General features: G+C 42.5%; 1 protein-coding gene across 1 annotated transcript in view; it reads left to right on the plus strand.

The window, feature by feature from the left end:
• DHTKD1 (dehydrogenase E1 and transketolase domain containing 1) overlaps positions 1 to 21,523 on the plus strand; it is a 54,200-nt gene that overhangs the window by 15,862 nt on the left and 16,815 nt on the right. Inside the window, exons 3-10 of the mRNA XM_060006043.1 lie at positions 942 to 1,153; positions 1,918 to 2,112; positions 6,260 to 6,529; positions 11,147 to 11,318; positions 12,521 to 12,719; positions 15,056 to 15,368; positions 16,450 to 16,534; positions 17,230 to 17,369. Coding sequence (XP_059862026.1) covers positions 942 to 1,153; positions 1,918 to 2,112; positions 6,260 to 6,529; positions 11,147 to 11,318; positions 12,521 to 12,719; positions 15,056 to 15,368; positions 16,450 to 16,534; positions 17,230 to 17,369 — 1,586 coding nt within the window. The remainder of the gene's footprint in view (positions 1 to 941; positions 1,154 to 1,917; positions 2,113 to 6,259; positions 6,530 to 11,146; positions 11,319 to 12,520; positions 12,720 to 15,055; positions 15,369 to 16,449; positions 16,535 to 17,229; positions 17,370 to 21,523) is intronic.

Below are 21,523 nucleotides of genomic sequence, written 5' to 3' on the forward strand. Positions count from 1 at the left end.
AATGTATATATATGTATAACTGAATCACTTTGCTGTACAGCAGAAATGAACACAACATTGTAAATCAACTATACCTCAAAAAAAAAAAAAAAACCCAAAGATACAAGTGTCGGCGAGGATGTAGAGAAAAGGGAACTCTTGTGCACTGTTGGTAGGAATGCAAGTTGTTGCAACCACTATGGAAAACAGTATGGATGATACTCAAAAAATTAAAAATAGAACTACCATATGATCCAGCAATTCCATGTCTGGGTATAAATCTAAAGGAATCGAAATCACTATCTTAAAGAGATATCTGCACTCCCATGATCATCACAGCTGTGCTCAATCAGTATCAAAGATCTAACATTTATTGTAAGAAACTATACACGATATAAAGAAAATGTTGGTTTGTTAAATTCATATTGTAGGCTTAGGCAAATGACTGATAATTGATTTGGTGCTGGGCCAATCACGTACTACAAACCTTTCTTTTCTCTGGCTGAGATTCAGGGAGATTTCCTTTTACCTTAGAATATTGCATTGCTATCAATATTAATTCACATTAAGACCAACTGTGCAATAATAGGCATTGCTTTATAGATATTAATAAGACTTGAACGTTTTGGTAGATAGATGTTTCAGATAAAGGTATACATATGATTTGTAGCTATAAAGCAGATGAAAGGTAGGTTCACAATTTAGTTCGAAATGACTATAGAATCAAAATTTGGCATAATGCATCATGGCTCTGTTCGAGAGATGGAAGCTTTTTATTCCCTCTCCTTTTAGTACCTTTATGGCCTTTGATCATATTTTTAGTTTTGCCTTTAGAAAAATCTAGATAACCCAAGTTACTTGGAATGAAATGCTCTGAATTCAAATAAGGATCTTGGTATGTTCTATAATTAGTTACATGGTTGATTATTCTTTAAAACGATCCCTTTGATTCCATTTCGTAGGATTACTGAACATGGGGAAGGAGGAGGCCTCTCTTGAGGAAGTGGTAGCCTATCTCAACCAGATCTACTGTGGGCAGATTTCTATTGAAACCTCCCAACTTCAGAGCCAGGAGGAGAAAGAATGGTTTGCCAAGCGGTTTGAGGAACTGAAAAAGGAGACATTTACCACAGAAGAGCGAAAACATCTGTCAAAACTAATGCTAGAATCTCAGGTATAAAAGTAGCAGCTAATATCAAAGAAACAGGTCGATTCATTTTCTACAAAGACATATAAATATTGAAGAGAGGGAGTTAAGACATGAACTCTCTGAATGTAGCCCCATTTACCCCATGGCCTCAACACAAGGGGCAGGGTAACACATACCACTTTATTCTAAGTAGAAGAAAGTAGATCACCAAACAACAGAACTATTGGTGCTTCTCAGAGTCAATATGTTTTATGTAGTTTTCTATTCCCTCTATAGAAGCCTGCAAAATCCTTAAGATCTTATTTCTCTTTTTCTTACCTGAAGTGATAGAAAAAAAGGAACTGTATGTGGAAGAGGCTCTCAATACAGATTAATGGGATTGAATGTCTGTCAGGGCTGTGATCAGGACTCGGGCATATCAAGATGACAAGAAACCTGTTCCCAGTAATGTGGGTGGTTGGCTAATTTGCAGCCCAGATGAAATGCTATTGTAGAGCCCTGTACTGAAACTCAAGTCATGGGAAGGGCCCGGCATTCTGAGGGGATTCCTGCTGGGGTGAGTTCTTCTACCACTCAGGTTGTTTTCTCTGCATCCCTGCTGCTGTCTGGTGTCCTCGGCAGGGCTTTCCTGCCTGGCTCTGGGTGACTTCTGTGCATCTCTGCGGTCAGTAGTGAAGGAACCCTGTTGCAGCTGCTTGACGTAGTGTGGGGTCTTCTTAAACGTGTTTGACTTTGACCCAAGTAGTTAGCTGTCCTGTAACTGATGCGTCTGACGTGGTGTTCCATAGGAGCTTGACCACTTTTTGGCCACCAAGTTTGCCACGGTGAAGCGATACGGAGGCGAAGGAGCTGAAAGCATGATGGGCTTTTTCTATGAGCTGCTGAAAAGGGCGGCCTACAGCGGGGTAACCGATGTCATTATTGGGATGCCACATAGAGGGAGGCTGAACTTATTGACAGGCCTTCTGCAGTTCCCTCCAGAGGTAAAAGACATTCTATGTTTTCCGCTATTCATGTACAATTGACTGTAAAAGAATAAAACCAATGGTAATAACTGCTTTTAGAAAACCAGCCAAGCATATGAGCCATTTGTCCAGGAGACAGCTTAGTTAATTTGTTTTTTGATCTGAATTTTATTTTATTTGTTTATTTTTATACAGCAGGTTCTTATCAGTTATCTATTTTATACATATTAGTGTATATATGTCAATCCCAGTATTTCAATTCATTCCCCCACGCCCGATGCCACTTTCCCCCCTTGGTGTCCATACGTTTGTTCTCTACATCTGTGTCTCTATTTCTGCCTTGCAAACTGGTTCATCTGTACTGTTTTTCTAGATTCCACATATATGTGTTAATATATAATATTTGTTTTTCTCTTTCTGACTTACTTTAGCTTAGTTAATTGATGAAACCTGTTGCTGTTGGATGGCCCTCTTCTTTTTCCTTTTGTTTGTTTATTCTTTTGGCCGTGCCACGTGGAATGTGGGATCTTAGGTCCCCAACCAGGGATCGAACCCGCGTCCCCTGCTGTGGAAGCACGGAGTCTCAACCACTGGACCACCAGTGAAGTCCCTGGACCTGGCATTCAGGTTGATTTTCTGTATCAACTTACAGAGGTTCTTCACTCAGGGAAGTTAAAAGTTAGTTTGGGGCTTCCCTGGTGGCACAGTGGTTGAGAGTCCGCCTGCCAATGCAGGGGACACGGGTTCGTGCCCTGGTCCGGGAAGATCCCACATGCCGCGGAGCGGCTGGGCCCGTGAGCCATGGCCGCTGGGCCTGTGCGTCCGGAGCCTGTGCTCCGCAACGGGAGAGGCCACAGCAGTAAGAGGCCCATGTACCAAAAAAGAAAAAAAAGTTAGTTTGTTTCCTACGGATGATGCAAACAGATAAATTCTGTTTTTCGAAGCATGCTTTCCCTATTTCATAAAAATCATTCAAACAAACACAAAGATCTGTACAATTTGATACAATTTTACCTTACAAAAAAGTCATTTTTACCTTCCACTTATTTGCAGTTTCTAATTAATAGATTGTATGAAACTAGTAACACATTGTTATCTCAAGAGACCCCTCTAAGTGAGTGGTTTTATGGGTTATTGGATCTTGGTGTTCCTGTTCTGTCCAACTCAGCTGCTCTGTAAGTCTCGAAAGACTTGAGGGTCAGGATGGAAGATTCGATGTCAGGGAGCATCAGAGGGACTCAATGTCTGATAAGGTTGTAGCCATTACGCGTGGATAAACCTCATTACTGTTCTTGGCCCGGAGATTAAAAATAATTATAAATGTTAAAGGACCTTTCAAAGTTAGATGGAGTTAATGGAGCCTATGGAAGGATGTGTTATCCTTGAGAATATTAGAAGAAACACATGGGAACCCTAGTACGCTGTTGGTGGGAATGTAAATTGGTGCAGCCACTGTGGAAAACAGTATGGAGGATCCTCAAAAAACTAGAAATAGAACCACCATATGACCCAGAAATTCCATTCTTGGGTATATATCTGAAGAACATGAAAACACTAATTTGAAAAGATATATGCACCTCAATGTTCATAGCAGTATTATTTACAATAGCCAAGATACAGAAGCAGCCTAAGTGTCCATCAACAGATGAATGGATAAAGAAAATGTGATACACACACACACACACACACACACACACACACACACACACAGGAATACTACTCAGCCATAAAAAAGAATGAAAATTTGCCATTTGAAACAACATGGATGGACTTGCAGGGTATTGTGCTTAGTGAAATAAGCCACACAAAGATAAATACTGTATGTTGTCACTTATATGTGGAATCTCAAAAATAAAACAAACTAATGACTATAACAAAAAAGAAACAGACTCACTAAGAGAACAAACTAGTGGTTACCAGTGGGGAGAGGGAAGGGCAGTATAGCAGTAGGGGATGGAGAGATACAAACTACTTTGTAAAAAATAAATAAGCTACAAGGATATATTGTACAACACAGAGAATATAGCCAATATTTTATAATAACTATAAACAGTATAATCTCTAAAAATTTTGAATCACTACGTTGTACACCTGAAATTTATATAATATTGTAAATCAACTATACCTCAATTCTAAAAAAATTTTTTTAATGAAAAAAATATATGTGATGTTATGTCTAGGGGCCAAGCTTTACCTTTAATATTCATACCTCAGTGTTTCTGATGCTAAGAGACTGGTAACCAGCTTTGAAAAGACACCTTAGTAAAGGTAGAATATGACAGAATAAAGTAATGGACAGATGGAGACATGTGCTTAGATACCTGCAGAAATTTTCTCTCTCTTTCTTTTTTTTTTGGCCTGTTCCATGCGGCTTGCGGCTTGTGGGATCTTAGTTCCCTGGCCAGGGATGGAATCTGCGCCCTCGGCAGTGAAAGCGCAGAGTCCTAACCACTGGACGGCCAGGGAATTCCCCTGCAGAAGTTCTTAAACCAAAAATTGCATTCCTAAAATATCCCAGACAAGACAGTTACTGAAAGACACAGAAGTGATTATCAATGATCATATTTGTGAGAAACACACCCATCCCTATACTGTGTGAGTTTGTATGCTCCTATTTGCAGATAGCGAAATAAGAAGCTTTTGTGAACTGGAGAAGCTTTTGGGTCATTCAAACCATTTGGCCAGTAGAGAATAGCATGCTGTTTTTGGTAAATACCTTGGTTTGAGACCCAGATTTTTAGCCGAGGACCTTTAAACCATCTAGTTAATTTCTCTTGCTCAGTCATTTTTTTTTTTTTTAATCTCAAACTCCTAATTTATCCCTCCCCTTCCCCTTCGGTAACCATAAGATTGTTTTCTATGTCTGTGAGTCTGTTTCTGTTTTGTAAATAAGTTCATTTGTATCATTTCTTTTTCCTATTCTTTTTTTATTTTTGGCCGTGCCGCGTGGCTTGCAGGATCTTAGTTCACAGGGACTGAACCTGGGCCCTTGGCAGTGAAAGAGCAGAGTCCTAATGACTGGACTGCCAGGGAATTCCTGTATCATTTTTTTAGATTCCACACATAAGTGATATCGTATGATATTTGTCTTTTTCTGTCTGACTTATTTCACTTAGTATGATAATCTCTAGGTCCATCCATGTTGCTGCAAATGGCATTATTTTGTTCTTTTTTATGACTGAGTAATATTCCAGTGTGTGTGTGTGCACACACACCATATGTTCTTTATCCATTCATCTGTCAATGGACGCTTAGGTTGCTTCTGTATATTGGCTATTGTAAATAGGGCTGCGATGAACGTTGGGGTGCATGTACCTTTTCGAATTAGAGTTTTCTCTGGATATATGGCAACTCTAGCAACTCTGTTTTTAGTTTTTTAGCTTGTTCATTTTTAAAATGGGTAGTAACATCTATGTCATAGAAGACTGTGAAGATGAGGTGACAGAATGTATGCAGAGAAGTCCTTTGAGAATTGGACAATATAGTTTTTAAGATGCCACTTGCACTAAGCAGTGTATGTTATCCCCTGACTAAATGGGATTAACTTCTTATTTGCCTCTCTACCTTTAACAAGAATAATACAGATTCTTTTGGAAAATACATAATAACAGGTGCATTTAAGAAAAAATATTTTGCTTATTGCAAGGCAGAAGTATCTTACCATCTGCATCAGGCTAGACTCTTCTGAAAGTGTTGGAACTTCATATGACTGAACATCTCCAAATAGTTCTGTGCATTCGAGCAGTTACAAGTGTGTGCTTATCTTTATTTATTTAATTTTTGGCTGTGTTGGGTCTTCATTGCTGCCTATGGGCTTTCTCTAGCTGCGGCGAGTGGGGGTTATTCTTCATTGTGGTGTGTGGGCTTCTCATTGCAGTGGCTTCTCTTGTTGCGGAGCACGGGCTCTAGGTGCATGGGCTTCAGTAGTTGTGGCACACAGGCTCAGTAATTGTGGCTTACGGGCTCTAGAGTGCAGGCTCAGTAGTTGTGACACACAGGCTTAGTTGCTCTGTGGCATGTGGGATCTTCCCAGACCAGGGCTCGAACCCGTGTGCCCTGCATTGGCAGGAGGATTCTTAACCACTGTGCCACCAGGGAAGTCCCTATTGCGTGATTTAAATGAACCACCTCTTACCATTTTTTCTTGTACGTTTATTCGGCATAGCTGATGTTCCGTAAAATGCGAGGCTTAAGTGAATTTCCGGAAAATGTCTCAGCCGCTGGCGATGTCCTGTCTCACCTGACGTCCTCGGTTGACCTGGACTTTGGCGCGCACCATCCCCTCCACGTGACAATGCTGCCCAACCCCTCACACCTGGAAGCCGTTAACCCCGTGGCTGTTGGGAAGACTCGCGGGAGACAGCAGTCCAGGCGGGATGGGGACTACTCTCCAGACGGTTCAGCTCAGCCTGGGGACAAGGTCATTTGCTTACAGGTACTAGTAGCTTCAGGAAGTGAGGCCTGAGGTTGGAAAGACCAGGAAGTAAGAATGTCCAGGATGGTAGTTACGACAGGAGATGGCAGATGTTCCAGATGAAATTGAGATGAACTTTTGGGAAAAGAAGATTTTTGGGGTTCTTTAAAAAATTAATAGCAGATGTGAGGTGGTGTAGTCTCAAGGCAACTGACTTTTATTTTTGACTGATGTTTTAAAAAATTCTTCAATTAATTTTTTTATTGGAGTGTAGTTGATTTACAGTGTTGTGTTAGTTTCAGGTGTACAGCAAAGTGAGTCAGTTATACATATACATATATCCACTCTTTTTAGATTCTATTCCCATATAGGTCATTACAATATAGTAGGCTCTTATTAGTTAACTATTTTATGTATAGTAGTGTGTATATGTCAATCCCAATCTCCCAATTTATCCCTCCCCGCTCAAGGCAACTGATGGAGGTCTTCACTGTGTTTTTCCTTTCTTGAGTTATGAATTAATTAAGGGGATATAGACCGGCATACCTGCTACTGTTAAGAGGACAGATGTCATTACTTCTCTGAAATTATAACTCTCTTGGAAACGACGTGGTATCCGTCTGTCTAACAAGACTGCAAGAGTCTGGATTTATTTTATTTGCTTGTTTGTTTGTTTTCCAATGAAGGTCTTTGGCATTAAGGCAAACAATACAAATTATATAATGTATTGCTTCCTCTGCCCCCCACTTTTTGGTAGCCCAACAGGTATACTTTAGAGGTTTAGATTGTGGGTCACATTTTTCTTCTGCAAGTATTCATTTAAATATGAACGTTTAGGGACTTCCTTGGTGGTCCAGTGGTTAAGACTCTGCACTTCCACTGCAAGCCGCGAGGGTTTGGTCCCTGGTCGGGGAACTAAGATCCCACATACCACGCCACAAAAGTAAAAACATAAATATGAACCTTTAACTACTGGATAACTACTAATTAATCCTGGATATCAGTAACTGAGTCTTCAAACCCAAAGGAAATTAAGTAAATCTACAAGGCAGTAGAATATTTGGCTACATATACAAATAACCACATTATCTTACTGTTAATTTTCCATGGGCCAGAAACTTGTAGTAAATAAATCGGGGGTAAGCAGGATTGGATTTGATTATGTTATAGTATTTCTAAATAGAAATCTTCAAATCATTAGCCAGACATTCTCTTCACCTTTCACTTGAATTCATGAGACTAAAATATTTCAGTCACTCACATTTCCCCAGTACATTGAGCTGATCTTAAGGCTGATTCCTGAAGGAAGAGGTGAAAGTGCCATGTTCTTTGAAGTGAAAAGAAACCGCCCTCTTCTCTCTACTTTGTGTTCCCAAGACATTTTGCCCTGCTGTGTCTGCCTGGGTCTTGCCTCACTCAAGTTCAAAATTCTAATTTATTGTGGGAACTTGAAATTCGGAGTCTATAAAATCATGGTGGGTGAGACTCTGGATACTACTTTTGCCGTCTGTCTTCTGTTCATCTTGGTCCTGAATGTGGTGGAAGTGGATCGTCACATGTGATCCTCTGTGTGTGTCCAAGCCCCCTGCTGTGTTTGGCTGAGCAGTTTCCACCGCCCACAGCATTCCTTGGGGCTTACGGACCCGACTCCTGCAAAGCTTTATGGGCATCATGGAGTGTTTTCTCTTCTAAGACAGGAAATAAAATTAGCAGATGACACATGGCTTTAGTGCCAAGAACCCTAAGACTATGATAAAATGACGCAAGTTATGAACAGATGTTATGTTCTCAGCAATGCCTCTCCTGTAAACGCTTTTGTAAAGGAGTGGAAGAGACACCCAGCTCTCTTCCTTGCTTTACTGGTCTCCTTTTACATCATTACTCCACAGGAAGTCCCATGAGCAAGGAGGCCAAAGGGTGTGGAGTGTTCAGATGCTAGGAACCCCTTGACCCTGTGTGGACCGCCGTGCAACTGAGGGTTGGACTTGACAGTGTAGCCCGGTGTAGAAAAGACAAGGATTCTGGAACCAAGAAGCACTGAGTTCAGATCCTGGCTTTGCTGCCTTCTAGCTTGGCGTGCTTGGTTCTGTTCCTCAGGTTCTCTGAATCTCAGAGGTCAGTGGGAGTAGGTTACATTCCTTATAGTGTTCTGAGGATTAAATGAGAACATAGTAAGTTCGTTAACCCAGGCGAAAGGCTTGGAGGGGTGGGGAAATAAGTCCAAAACATGGAGGCATCAGGACTTTCCTGGCAGTCCAGTGGTTAAGACTCCACGCTTCCAATGCAGGGGGCACAGGTTCCATCCCTGGTTTGGGAAATAAGATCCCGTGTGCCATGCAGCGTGGCCAAAAAAAAATGGAGGCATCACAGAAGGTCTAGTCCTTGGCACGTGAAATACGTACTCTTTCTGAACCTTGGTTTTCTCATCTGTGAAAAGAACAGTGGCGATTCCCTTACCTGGCCCCTACACCTGATTGTTGAATGGATCAATGGAGATAATGTACATAGCGTTGTGGAGGTGACGTAAGAGTATGTTATCACTACGTCTGGATATTCCAAAACGTCAGTCATCCCTGTAGGCCCTAGCAATGGGAAGGTGTGGGCTGGAGATTTTGCTAAGCAAAACAGTGCTTCCTTTCTTAGCCAAAATGTTTTACCTATATACAAATTACTCTTTTAGGACGTCTTCACTGTCATTAAAAAAATCTGCTTCCAAGGATTCCTTCTTTTTATTTATTTATTTATTTATTTTTGGCTGTGTTGCGTCTTTGTTGCCGCACGCGGACTTTCTCTAGTTGTGGTGAGCGGGGGCTACTCTTCGTTGCGGTGCGCAGGCTTCTCATTGTGGTGGCTTCTCTTGCTGCGGAGCAGGGGCTCTAGGCACTCAGGCTTCAGTAGTTGTGGCTCGAGGGCTCTAGAGCTCAAGCTCAGTAGCTGTGGTGCACAGGCTTAGTTGCTCCGCGGCATGTGGGATCTTCCCGGAGCAGGGCTCGAACCCGTGTCCCCCCCTGCATTGGCAGGTGGATTCTTAACCACTGCGCCACCAGGGAAGCCCAAGGATTCTTTCTTCATTCATATTTAGGTCTTTTATTTCTGCTATTATTAGAGCCACAATGGTTACCATATCAGGTCATTTTATTTAATTAATTAATTAATTAATTAATTTGGCCGCGCTGTGCAGCCTTCAGGATCTTAGTTCCCCGGTCAGGGATTGAACCCGGGCCATAGCAGTGAAAGCGCCGAGTCCTAACCACTGGACCACCAGGGAATTCCCCATATCAGATCATTCTATTCTCTAGCTGAGCATTTTGGCTGTTTATGATAGTAGCCTTTTATTTAATAGCTTTTTAATTAAAATGCATTTGTCATATAACATCATGTAAATTTAAGGTGTACAACATATACCTTATTGATATAACAGCCTTTTATACAGCATGAAGTCAGTGGAGCTCATACTTTCTCCTAAGGTCTGCAATTCCCTCATTATTTACTTTCAAGTTTTCTAAAAAAAATTTACCCCCTTTTCTACCACTTTCTGTTTACCAGTTTTTTTGTTTCTTTGTTTTTTGCGGTACGCGGGCCTCTCACTGTTGTGGCACGTGGGCCTTTCACTGTTGTGGCCTCTCCCGTTGCGGAGCACAGGCTCCGGATGCGCAGGCTCAGCGGCCATGGCTCACGGGCCCAGCCGCTCTGTGGCGTGTGGGATCTTCCCAGACCGGGGCACAGACCCGTGTCCCCTGCATCGGCAGGTGGACTGTCAACCACTGTGCCACCAGGGAAGCCCATACCAGTTGTTTTTCTTAATTAATTTTTTATTGAAGTATAGTTGATTTACAATGTTGTGTTAATTTCTGCTGTAAGCAAAGTGATTCACTTATACACATATGTATACATTCTTTTAAAAATGCTTTTCCATTATGGTTTATCACAGGATATTGAATATAGTTCCCTGTGCTATACAGTAGGACCTTGTTGTCAGGTTTTGTGCTATTATGATCTAGCAGACTTCACAAGTTCTGGAAGAATAGCACATTTCAGAGATTCTCTTACAATAGTATTTTGCTCTTTCCCCAAAGCCTCCTTTCACTTGTGTATGATATACTTACACCCCCATGCTCCTGTCTTTGCTGTCACATCATTCTCATTTATGTTCACAGTGGTGGCTAATGCACCCAGTGGGAATGAGGTGATGTGAGCTACACGCAGTCTCGTTTTGGGGGGGAAATGATTGGGGAAGAGTGAGAGTTCGAAGCTGTGCATTGGTCTTAGTGTCTTTCAGGCTATTTTCATGATTGCTTTACTAGAGTTGATTTTCCTTCTACACCTCCAATCACCCTTCTGTGGTGCTGCTGTGAACACCAGCGTGTTGATGGGGATGTGAGAAGTGATGGGTGTAGGTGATGATGTGGGGCGGAAGGAATAGGTCAATAGGTGGCTGCAGGAGGAAAAGGGCTGATTTAGCATCTTTGAAAGCTGCTTGAGATCAGCCTAACCATTCTAGGAAATCCTGTAACCGGCAGATTTTTAGGAGGGCAGGGGAGCAGTGAGAGCATGGTTGTTTTTATTCCTGTTACTATTGAAAATCTAAATTTCTCCATCCCTTACGTTCATTTTCTTTTTTTCTCCCCCATGATCTAGGTTCACGGTGATGCTTCTTTCTGTGGTCAAGGGATTGTTCCTGAAACATTTACACTCTCTAATATCCCGCATTTCAGAATTGGTGGGAGTGTCCATTTGATTGTCAATAACCAGCTGGGTTACACCACTCCTGCAGAAAGAGGAAGGTCTTCCTTATACTGTAGTGACATTGGTATGTAACACAGGGAAGAGTTGATGCTCTGGAGTCCGACAAGGAATTCCTGGAGAAACTTCTAGTTCACTCAGAACAGTGAGCCTCACTGCTGGTCCCATTTTAAATTTTGGATCAGATATGGCCAGTGGTCACCAACAGTGTTGTTAATATTCCTTTTAAAGTCTGAGTGTGATCTTAAAATCCAAGGAAATAAAACAAGAGTAGAATTTAGAGGGTGCAATCTCAAAGTGCTGAAGTATCGAGTTGAATGATCTGCTGGAATCCAGAGATAACACAATTAGCACAGCTAGAGCAATTGTCTTTAGGATAATCAGATTTGGAGTACCCAAGATCACAGTCAAAGAGGATATGTTCAACCGGTAAACTTGGCCAAGTGGTCTGGTTGGAAATCAGATGTGAAGAAGCAAAGTCAGCTTGTTTTAACCTGTGGAAACTAGTAGTATTCAAAGAAACACAGGGCTTTTTATTATTCATTCCCTATTTCACAGAATTTCCAGAACTGTTAGATGGTAAGAACTGCTCTGTTTTTATATCCAGAGCCTGGCCTGGATGCCTTTTGGGGCTACCTATATGAATTTTTTGTAATTAGTTAGGTAGAGATTCAAAAATTCATTCTCAATCTTCTCTTTGGAGAAAATCCATTTTTTTCTTGGATACATCCTTTAATGACCCTTTTATCTCAGGAAGAAAGATAATAGTCATGATGATAATAACAAATAAGTATCAGTTATGATGTACCAGGCTCTGTTAAGCACTTTATATGCATTAACTCATTGCCTCTTTAGGACATCACTAAGAGGTAAGAGCTATTATCCCAGTGTTACAGACAAGGAGACTGAGATTCATAACTTTACCAGGATCACACAGAGCTGGGACTTGAACTCATGCTTGTCACCTGGCCTCTAAAGTGCAGGTTCTTTTTTTTTTTTTCATAAAGTGCGGGTTCTTTTTGTTTTTTTGGCCTCACCGTGTGGCTTACAGGATCTCAGTTCCCCGGCCTGGGATTGAACCCAGGCCACGGAAGTGAAAGCCCAGAATCCTAACCATTAGGCCACCAGGGAACTCCCAAAGTGCAGGTTCTTAACACCCAAGCCAAACTACCCCTAAGGACAAGCGCTGTCTCCCCATGCAGGCAACAGGACTTGGGGGTAGGTTCATGAGTTGACTAGCCGGTCTCATCTCTAGCTCCTCTGCCTCAGGGAAGCTTGTGGGCTGCGCCATCATCCACGTCAATGGAGACAGCCCAGAGGAAGTGGTCCGGGCCACGCGACTGGCATTTGAATACCAGCGCCAATTCCGGAAGGATGTGATTGTTGACTTGTTGTGCTACAGGCAGTGGGGCCACAACGAACTGGACGAGCCCTTCTTCACCAACCCGGTCATGTACCAGATCATCAGGTACAAGGATGAACCGTCATGTGATGTGCCCTTTCCCCCACAGTGCTCACATTATTATTTGTGTTAGACACTCTCCGGTAGGGTGACCAGCTTTCCCAGTGTGTCTGGGACATGAAACTTTCAATGCTCAAACTGGGACAGACCTGGGCACACTGGGATGGTCATCCTATGGGTCGCAGGAAAGCGCCCCATGTTCTTCCAACTCTACATATTTCCTCAATGAATAGACAAAGGGCAACTTCACCCCCTCACTTAGCAGAGGGAGGACTGAACAGAAGACGTAGGCAGAACCTTGCCCGAAGCTGCTCAGTGCGACATTGACAGGAGCAGAAACAGAACCTCCGCGATTCACTTCTGCGAACTATAGACGTGGACCTGCTTTGTGCCTTGGCAAGAGGTTACGTGATGGATTTTAACGAAGTTCTGAACTACACTGTCCAAAGTGGAAGCCTCGAGCCATAAATGGCTGTTGGACACTTGAAATGTGCCAACTCCTGAAGGAGATGTGCTGGGAGTGTAAGATATACACCAGATTTCAAAGACTTAGTGTGAAAAAAAGAGTGTAAATGATCTTGATAATAATTTTTATATTGATTAGGTATTGAAGGGACAATATTTTGGGTATATTGAGTTAAATCAATATATGATTAAAATTAATTCCACCTCTTGCACCTTTTCTAATGTGACCACAGGGAAATTTTAAATTACACATTGTTTGCGTTACATTTCTGTGGGACAGTGCCGAGTCAGAAGGTTCACGTGATGGGGAGGAGTGTGTTCCTTCGGAATTTCCTATTTATTTATTTGGCTGCACCGGGTCTTGATTGTGGCACGCAGGATCTAGTTCCTGGACCAGGGATCGAACCTGGGCCCCCTGCATTGGGAACACGGAGTCTTAGCCACTGGACCACCAGGGAAGTACCAGGATTTCCTTTTCAGATGCTAGGAAGTAAAGTAGATCCCTCTTTCCTGCTTTATTTCCTCATAGACATAAATTAAAGCAGAGGAATAAACTTGGTGATATTTTATGGGCCTTTCTGGTCGTGGGTAGCAGACTGCCCTTGGAAGAACAAATCTGGTTTCTCCATTTAGCTTTGAACTTAGCACCTGAATGACTTGATGTGACTCAGGACCCTGCTTTTAAAAATATATCCTGTCTACCTCTCACTTTTTTCAGGATTAAATATAATGATCAATGTGACCAGACTTGCAAGTTTAACGTATTAAGCGAATGCAGAGTAGCATCATCGTTATTTCTATTGTTGTAAAACCCGGATGCTGAATAGTTACAGGCTTCTTCAAGCAACCTGAAACAGATGTCGGCAACTTATAGGTTCAATCCTTTTTGAAATAAAGGGATGCAGAATAGGTAGACAATATAAGTCAGCCTTGTAAATAACTGTCCAGAATTAACAGTTTGTAAGAAAACTCTACTACTCATTACTTCTGCCTGACCGTAGACAAAAGCTTATAAAGGTAAATTTGTGGGCTTCCCTGGTGGCGCAGTGGTTAAGAATCCACGTGCCAGTGCAGGAGACACGGGTTCGAGCCCTGGTCCAGGAAGATCACACATGCAGTGGAGCAACTAAGTCCGTGTGCCACAACTACTGAGCCTGCGCTCTAGAGCCACAACTACTGAAGCCCATGTGCCACAACTACTCAAGCCCATGCTCCTAGAGCCCGTGCTCCGCAACAAGAGAAGCCACCAGGATGAGAAGCCCACGCTCCGCAACGAAGAGTAGCCCCTGCTCACTGCAACTAGAGAAAGCCCACAGGCAGCAATGAAGACCCAACACAGCCAAAAACAAATAAATAAATAAATTTAAAAAAAGAAAAAAGATAAATTTGTTTTCACTTGCTTGCCTGAAAGAGGTGGATACTCACCACTGCCTTTAAAAAACAAATTTATTGGAGTAAAAGTCACATGACATAAAATGGACCTTTTATTTTTTGGCTACACCACAGGGTGCGTGAGATCTTAGCTCCCCGACCAGGGATTGAACCCGTGCCCCCTGCAGTGGAAGTGTGGAGTCTTAACCACTGGACCGCCAGGGAATTCCTGTATCTGTCTCTTTGATTTTTTTTTTTTTTTTTTTTTTTTTTGCGGTACGCTGCCCTCTCACTGTTGTGGCCTCTCCTGTTGCGGAGCACAGGCTCAGCGGCCATGGTTCACGGGCCCAGCCGCTCCGCGGCATGTGGGATCTTCCCAGACCGGGCCACGAACCCGTGTCCCCTGCATCGGCAGGCAGACTCCCAACCACTGCGCCACCAGGGAAGCCCTGTCTCTTTGATTTTTACAAATCATATTGATTTTTGTTTCCCTTTTCCTTGGACAGAGCCCGGAAGAGCATCCCCGACACGTATGCAGAGTACCTTGTGGCCAATGGACTCATGACCCAGGAGGAGGTGTCGGAAATCAAAACCTCCTACTACGCGAAGTTAAATGGCCATTTAACTAACATGGCGCACTACAGCCCCCCTGCCACGAACCTGCAGGCCCACTGGCAGGGCCTGGTTCAGCCAGAAGCTTGCATCACCACCTGGAACACAGGTGTGCCCCTTGACCTCCTGCGGTTTATTGGCAGGAAGTCTGTGGAGGTGCCGGAGGAGCTCCAAATGCACAGTCACCTTCTGAAGATGCACGTGCAGGTAGGGGGCCCGGGAATCTCTGGGTATTGTTTGTCCATCTCTCACAGCAAGGAATTGCTGTTGGTCTGGTCTTGTTGCTTGGCTAATGCACTTGGCAAGTACTTATTGTGAACCACTCCTAGCGGTGTTTTGGTACTGCTCGTCAATTAACTCAAATTTTGTCTACTTTTTTTTTTCTTTCTTTTTTTTTTTAACCTACTTCTATTTTTCCTCCACTTATTCTTTCAGTCATTCATTAATACATTATATGTACAGGTACTGCATGCATATTATTAGAAACACAGCTGTACAGGAATGCCCTTTGTGGTTTTTCTGAGCAGTGAGCAGAAGACACTTCCATTTTGAGGAAGGTGGTCGGGGTTTGGCTTAAATAAAATAAATAAAAATCAGCACACATACTCCCGAAAGGCAACCATTTACACCCTTAAGCATGTCGAGGTTTTACATGTTGTCTCATGTTAAGGATGGATTGACAAACTGTCATGGTTTGCCTGTGGTTTCCTAGAACATGGGACTTGCAGCACTAAAAGCAGGAGGAGAGCAAGGAGATATAGGTCTTCATCATTCTTGAACTTGGATGAAGACACAATGAACTCTGGATTATTTTTAAAACACTAACTTCGTTTATAAGTTTCTATTATAGGTATAGAGACTATTAAAACAATCTGTGTACTCACCATCAGGCTGAAGACATAGAATATTACCAATACCGTTCCTCTCTCCCCTCCCTGATAGAATATTACCAATACCGTTCCTCTCTCCCCTCCCTGATAGAATATTACCAATACCGTTCCTCTCTCCCCTCCCTGACGTCTCCTCCTCCCACCCATCTGCCCGGTTAACCGCTCACCAGAGTGCCGGTTTGTTTTGCCTGCTTTCATGTCATGTACTTGCTGTCATACTCCGATGTTTCCTTCTGCACTATCTGTCGTATTTAATGTTATGTTTTTGATTCTTAACCATTGTTGCCTTACATTTTTTGAACTCAATGTGAAAAAGGATGGGAACTCTTAAAATTTTCTTTTCCCCTCCCATTCAATTTTTTTTTTTTTTTTTTTTTTTTCCCCATTCAATTTTACAGTCCAGAGTGGAGAAAGTGATGGATGGAACAAAGTTAGACTGGGCCACAGCAGAAGCTCTTGCCCTAGGCTCATTACTTGCTGAAGGTAAGACATTTCTGTGTAGCTGCACAGCGGGTACGGGGTGCTTTATATAACATTTCTTATATGTGATGCCTGCAGTTTTGAGTTACAACTACCTTGTATTGTTTTTATTGACTAGAGAGGTTCTCAAACGTGTTAACGTTTCTTACCTGAAAACATTATTTAATCTTGGTATGTCATGTTGACAATCTTCATCAGCGAACAGACTATGGAAACAAAGGACTCAGTGCTGGATGTATTGGAAAGACATTTTCTTTTAAAAATTGTAGGACGAATGATGACTCTTCATTCTTAATTAGACTACGGAGTGTTGAATATAGGACAGGTTTTTGTTTTGTTTTGTTTTTTTTCTGCGGTACACGGGCCTCTCACTGTTGCGGCCTCTCCCATTGTGGAGCACAGGCTCCGGACGCGCAGGCTCAGCGGCCATGGCTCACAGGCCCAGCTGCTCCACGGCATGTGGGATCTTCCCGGACCGGGGCATGAACCCGCGTCCCCTGCATCGGCAGGCGGACTCTCAGCCACTGTGCCACCAGGGAAGCCCAGGACAGGTGTATTTTAAGAAGGATAATCTATTGTCCTAAGGACAGTTCTCAGGATGAGCCGATATATAAGAATTCAGGGTCACCAGGCCTTATTATTACTTAGGTTATTCATGGAATCTGGATTTTTTTCTTTTCCTTCTTGCTTGCTTTAAGGTTTTAACGTACGTCTGAGTGGCCAAGATGTTGGCCGTGGAACTTTTAGCCAGAGGCACGCAATGGTTGTTTGCCAGAAGACCGATGACACCTATATCCCCCTGAACCATATGGACCCTAATCAAAAGGGGTTTCTAGAGGTAGGCTGTTTTATTATCTAGTATAAACCTCAGGTGCTGGTGATTATAGCTACAGCCTTCTTAGACCAACTAGAAACAGATGTCGGAAACTTTGGGTTCAGTCCTTTTTGAGATAAAGGGATGCCGACTGGGTAGACAATGCCGTCTATGTACTTGGAGTGGAAGTAACAGACTAGCGAGTAGACTAGAGCTGTTTTACTGTGGCTACTTATCTGTAATCATGTAAATGTCAAATGGGTGTTCATTTTGTGAATCCAAAATTGATTATATAACCTGCTCGTTGCTGAATTCATCAAAGTGAGTCGAAGATGTGGATAATAAGCCAACATTTCTTGCCAACTTAAAAAAAAAAACCCACTGACTTAAGGTTACTTTATTCCCTAGGGTTTAGCGGGCTTGATGAATGTATCCATTGCCATGTATTTCTCTGTGCCAATTGCTGAGTTAGATTCATTAGAGTCAAGAGCAGGGCCTGGGTCTTTTCATTTTTGTTTCTCCAACAACTAGCATAGTGCCTGGCACATGGAGTTTATGAAATTATCCTTTAAGGTACAATTAGTGGTGTGTCATCTTTTTTCCTACTCTAGCCATTTGAGAGTATTGGGCTCACTGATACTCGATTTGTTTTTTCAATAAATTATTTTATTTATTTATTTTTGGCTGTGTTGGGTCTTTGTTGCTGCGTGCAGGCTTTCTCTAGTTGTGGTGAGTGGGGGCTACTCTTCATTGTGGTACGCGGGCTTCTCTTTGCGGTGGCTTCTCTTGTTGCGGAGCACGGGCTCTAGGCGCGCAGGCTTCAGTAGTTGTGGCACATGGGCTCAGTAGTTGTGGCTCACAGGCTCTAGAGCGCAGGCTCAGTAGTTGTGGCCCACAGGCTTTGTTGCTCCGCTGCATGTGGGATCTTCCCGGACCAGGGCTCGAATCTGTGTCCCCTGCATTGGCAGGCAGATTCTTAACTGCTGTGCCACCAGGGAAGCCAAATACTCAATATTTTTTTTAAAAATTCACTTTGTGAAAAGCAAGCTTCCAGGACAATTACTTAAAGGACATGCAACTCATCTTTTCTTTAAGTTAGTCTAAAATCCCCTCCTTGATCAGTATCAGATTGGTGACCTAGATACTGAAACATTTCATATTTTCTCCACCCAGTGTCTTTTATTGATTTGTGATTTGATATATAGTATCAGTTAATTTTGAATATTGCTATTTAGAAAGCCCCAAGTAAACGTCTCACATCTGTTATGGGGATACTGTCAAAGATTTCATTTATTACCTAACACTTTGTCCTTTATATGAAGACCCTAGGGGGGACTCCTGCTTGATCTTGGTATTGAGAGTAGTTGTAGTTCCCTGAGCAGTGGCTCGTCTTTATTGTGTGTACATCGAAAATTCTGCAACCGATCAACCTCCTCTTATCAATAATGGCTTCTGGGAAGGGGTAGAGGCCATGGCAGCCTCAAGAAAGTAGGTTACCAGGTTGTATGTTTTCCCCAACGCTGTTGGGTGTGTCAATCTATTTATTTTCTTTCTGCCCACCTACTTTTTTTTTTGGCTGCACAGCGCAGCATGTGGGATCTTAGTTCCCTGACCAGGGATTGAACCCATGCCCCCTGCAAAAGAAGCATGGTGTCCTAACCACGGAACCACCAGGGACATTCCTGTCCACTTACATTTAAACTATCATTTTGTGTATTATCTATATTTACAGGCCATCTTAAATAATTTTTGGAATAAATGAAAGCATTAATAGATTCAACAAATTAATGTAGATAAGGGTATACAAGTATATGAAGTACAATAGATGCATAGGAGAAGGGGCAGCTAGGTTACTTGGGAATTAAAAGGAAGAGCTTTAGCGAGGAGGCCAGATTTGCGCTGGGACTTGAGGGACATTTGGAACTGCCTGGTCTAGTAAATGTAGGGAGAACATTCTAGGTGGACACAGTAGTGCATACATAAGCTGTGAAGTAAGAGGCCCTGACCTCATGCTCAGGGAACTACCTATAGCTTCATATGACTGGAGTTTAAGCTGCAAAGTGGATACAGAAGTAAAGGAAGAGACGGGCCAGTCAGGACTACCCACGTTGTGAGACTTTGAGTGTTACGTAGAAGAGAAACCATGGAGGAATTTTGAACAGGCGATCAGATTTCCATGTTAGAAACAGCACTCCTGATGATACTTTGGAAGCCTGAGCTGAAGAAGGGTGAGACTTAGGACAATTTCTAAGGAGCCTTCTCAGTCATCTAGGCAGGAAATCCTGGAGCTGTGAATTAGGGCAATAGCAGTGCAGAGGGGAGATGGGGCCAAGATTTGAGAACTAGTCAGAAAACAACAGCTATCAGACTCAGTGGTAGGTGTAGGGAGTGAAGAAGACCAGTACTGGTTACCTCCTAGCTGCCTGACTAGGACAGCTTGCATAAGATGATGGCATTTACCCAAATAAAGAGTAAGGGAGAGGAACAGGTGTGTTAAGGAAAGATGATGGACTAACTTTTGGGCGTTAAACTTTGACATAGATATTTCAGGTAATTAGATATGTATGTCTGGAGTTAATGAAGGAATCTGGTCTTGGATGTCTATTTGGAAGTCATCAGGGTGCAGGAGTGTTTGAAACCACAGGGGTGGGAGAATCTCTCTGAGAGAGCAGAATGAGAACAGATAGGGTCCTGGGAAAAACAACTTTTAAAGGGCTGGCAGAGGAAGCATTTTCCCAAAAGAACATCCAGAAAGGCAGGAGGAGAGCTTAGAGTCCCCGTGTCATTGAACTTAAGGAGGGAGGAATCTGAAAAGAGGAAGAATAACATGGCCATTCAATTTAGCAACTGGAAGGTCAAGGTTGACCTCCTCTAGAGCTATTTCTGTGGAGTGGGGAGAGCAGAAGCTAGATTTTACTAGTTGAAGGGTAGACAGGGGTTCAGGAGGTAGAGACAACTAGATTAGATAATTCTTTCTAGAAGCCTGACTGTTACAGGAAGCAGGAGCTAGAGAGCACTGGCCAGGGGAATATTCTTTGTTTTTTGTTTTTATTTTTTTGGCCACACTGCGTGGCATGCGGTATCTTAGTTCCCAGACCAGGGATCGAACCCGTGCCCCCTGCATTGGGAGCACAGAGTCTTAACCACTGGACCCCCAGGGAAGTCCTTTCTTGTTTTATTTTTAAGCTTTTGATTGTTCATTTGCCAAGAGGAGAAAGCCAGTGAGGAGAGGTTCAGAAAAAAGGAGTTTGGTGATGAGCCGAGTGAAGAAGCAGAAAAAAGGTATGGATTAGAATATGAGTGGGTGCGTCAGCCTTGGGTAGGAAGGGAGATGGGGAATGAGGTGAAGACGCAGAGGTGCAAGTAAAGCACTCAGTTCAAATCCCGTTGACCACAGACTCATGGATCTGAGAAATACAGTGGCTCTTTTCAAGTTAATGTCTTATAAAGATCATAATTGAAATCAAATAGAAATCAGGACAGATAACATGCATAATCCCTCCATACTAATACATTATCTGTTTTCATTTTTTGTTGTTGTCATTGAGTGCTTATCCATATAAATCATGCATTTTTATGGTTGTAATCATAGTAGAGATGAAATTTTTTTCCAGAGTTTTTTTTATTAAAAGCTTTATTGAGATAAAACTCATAGAATTCAATGTTTCAATGTGTACAGTTAAGTGGTTTTCAGTGTATGCAGTGGTGCAGCCATCACCACTATCTAATTTTAGAACATTTTCATCACCCCTAAAAGAAACCCATACTTATTAGCAGTCACACCCCATTGCTTCCTTCCCTCAGCACCTGAAAACCACGAATCTACTTTCTGTTTACATTGATTTATCTATTTTGGCCTTTTTATATAAACAGACTCATAAATATGTGGCTTCTTATGGCTGGCTTCTTTCACTTAGCATTGTGTTTTCAAGGTCCATCGTTGTTGTAGCATGTGTCAGTATTTTATCCCTTTTTGCTGCCAAGTACTATTCTATAAATATGTAACTTAAGGACTTCCCTGGTGGTCCAGTGGTTAGGACTCCGCGCTGCCACTGCAGGGGACGTGGGTTTGATCCCTGGTTGGGGAAGATCCCATATGCCTGACAGCATGGCCAAAAAAAAAAAAAAAGTAACTTAAAAAAATTTTTTTAGAAAAATGTTGAAACAAACACAAAATT

The sequence above is a fragment of the Delphinus delphis genome, chromosome 2, assembly GCF_949987515.2.
Source record: "Delphinus delphis chromosome 2, mDelDel1.2, whole genome shotgun sequence".
Classification (NCBI taxonomy): Eukaryota; Metazoa; Chordata; class Mammalia; order Artiodactyla; family Delphinidae; genus Delphinus; species Delphinus delphis.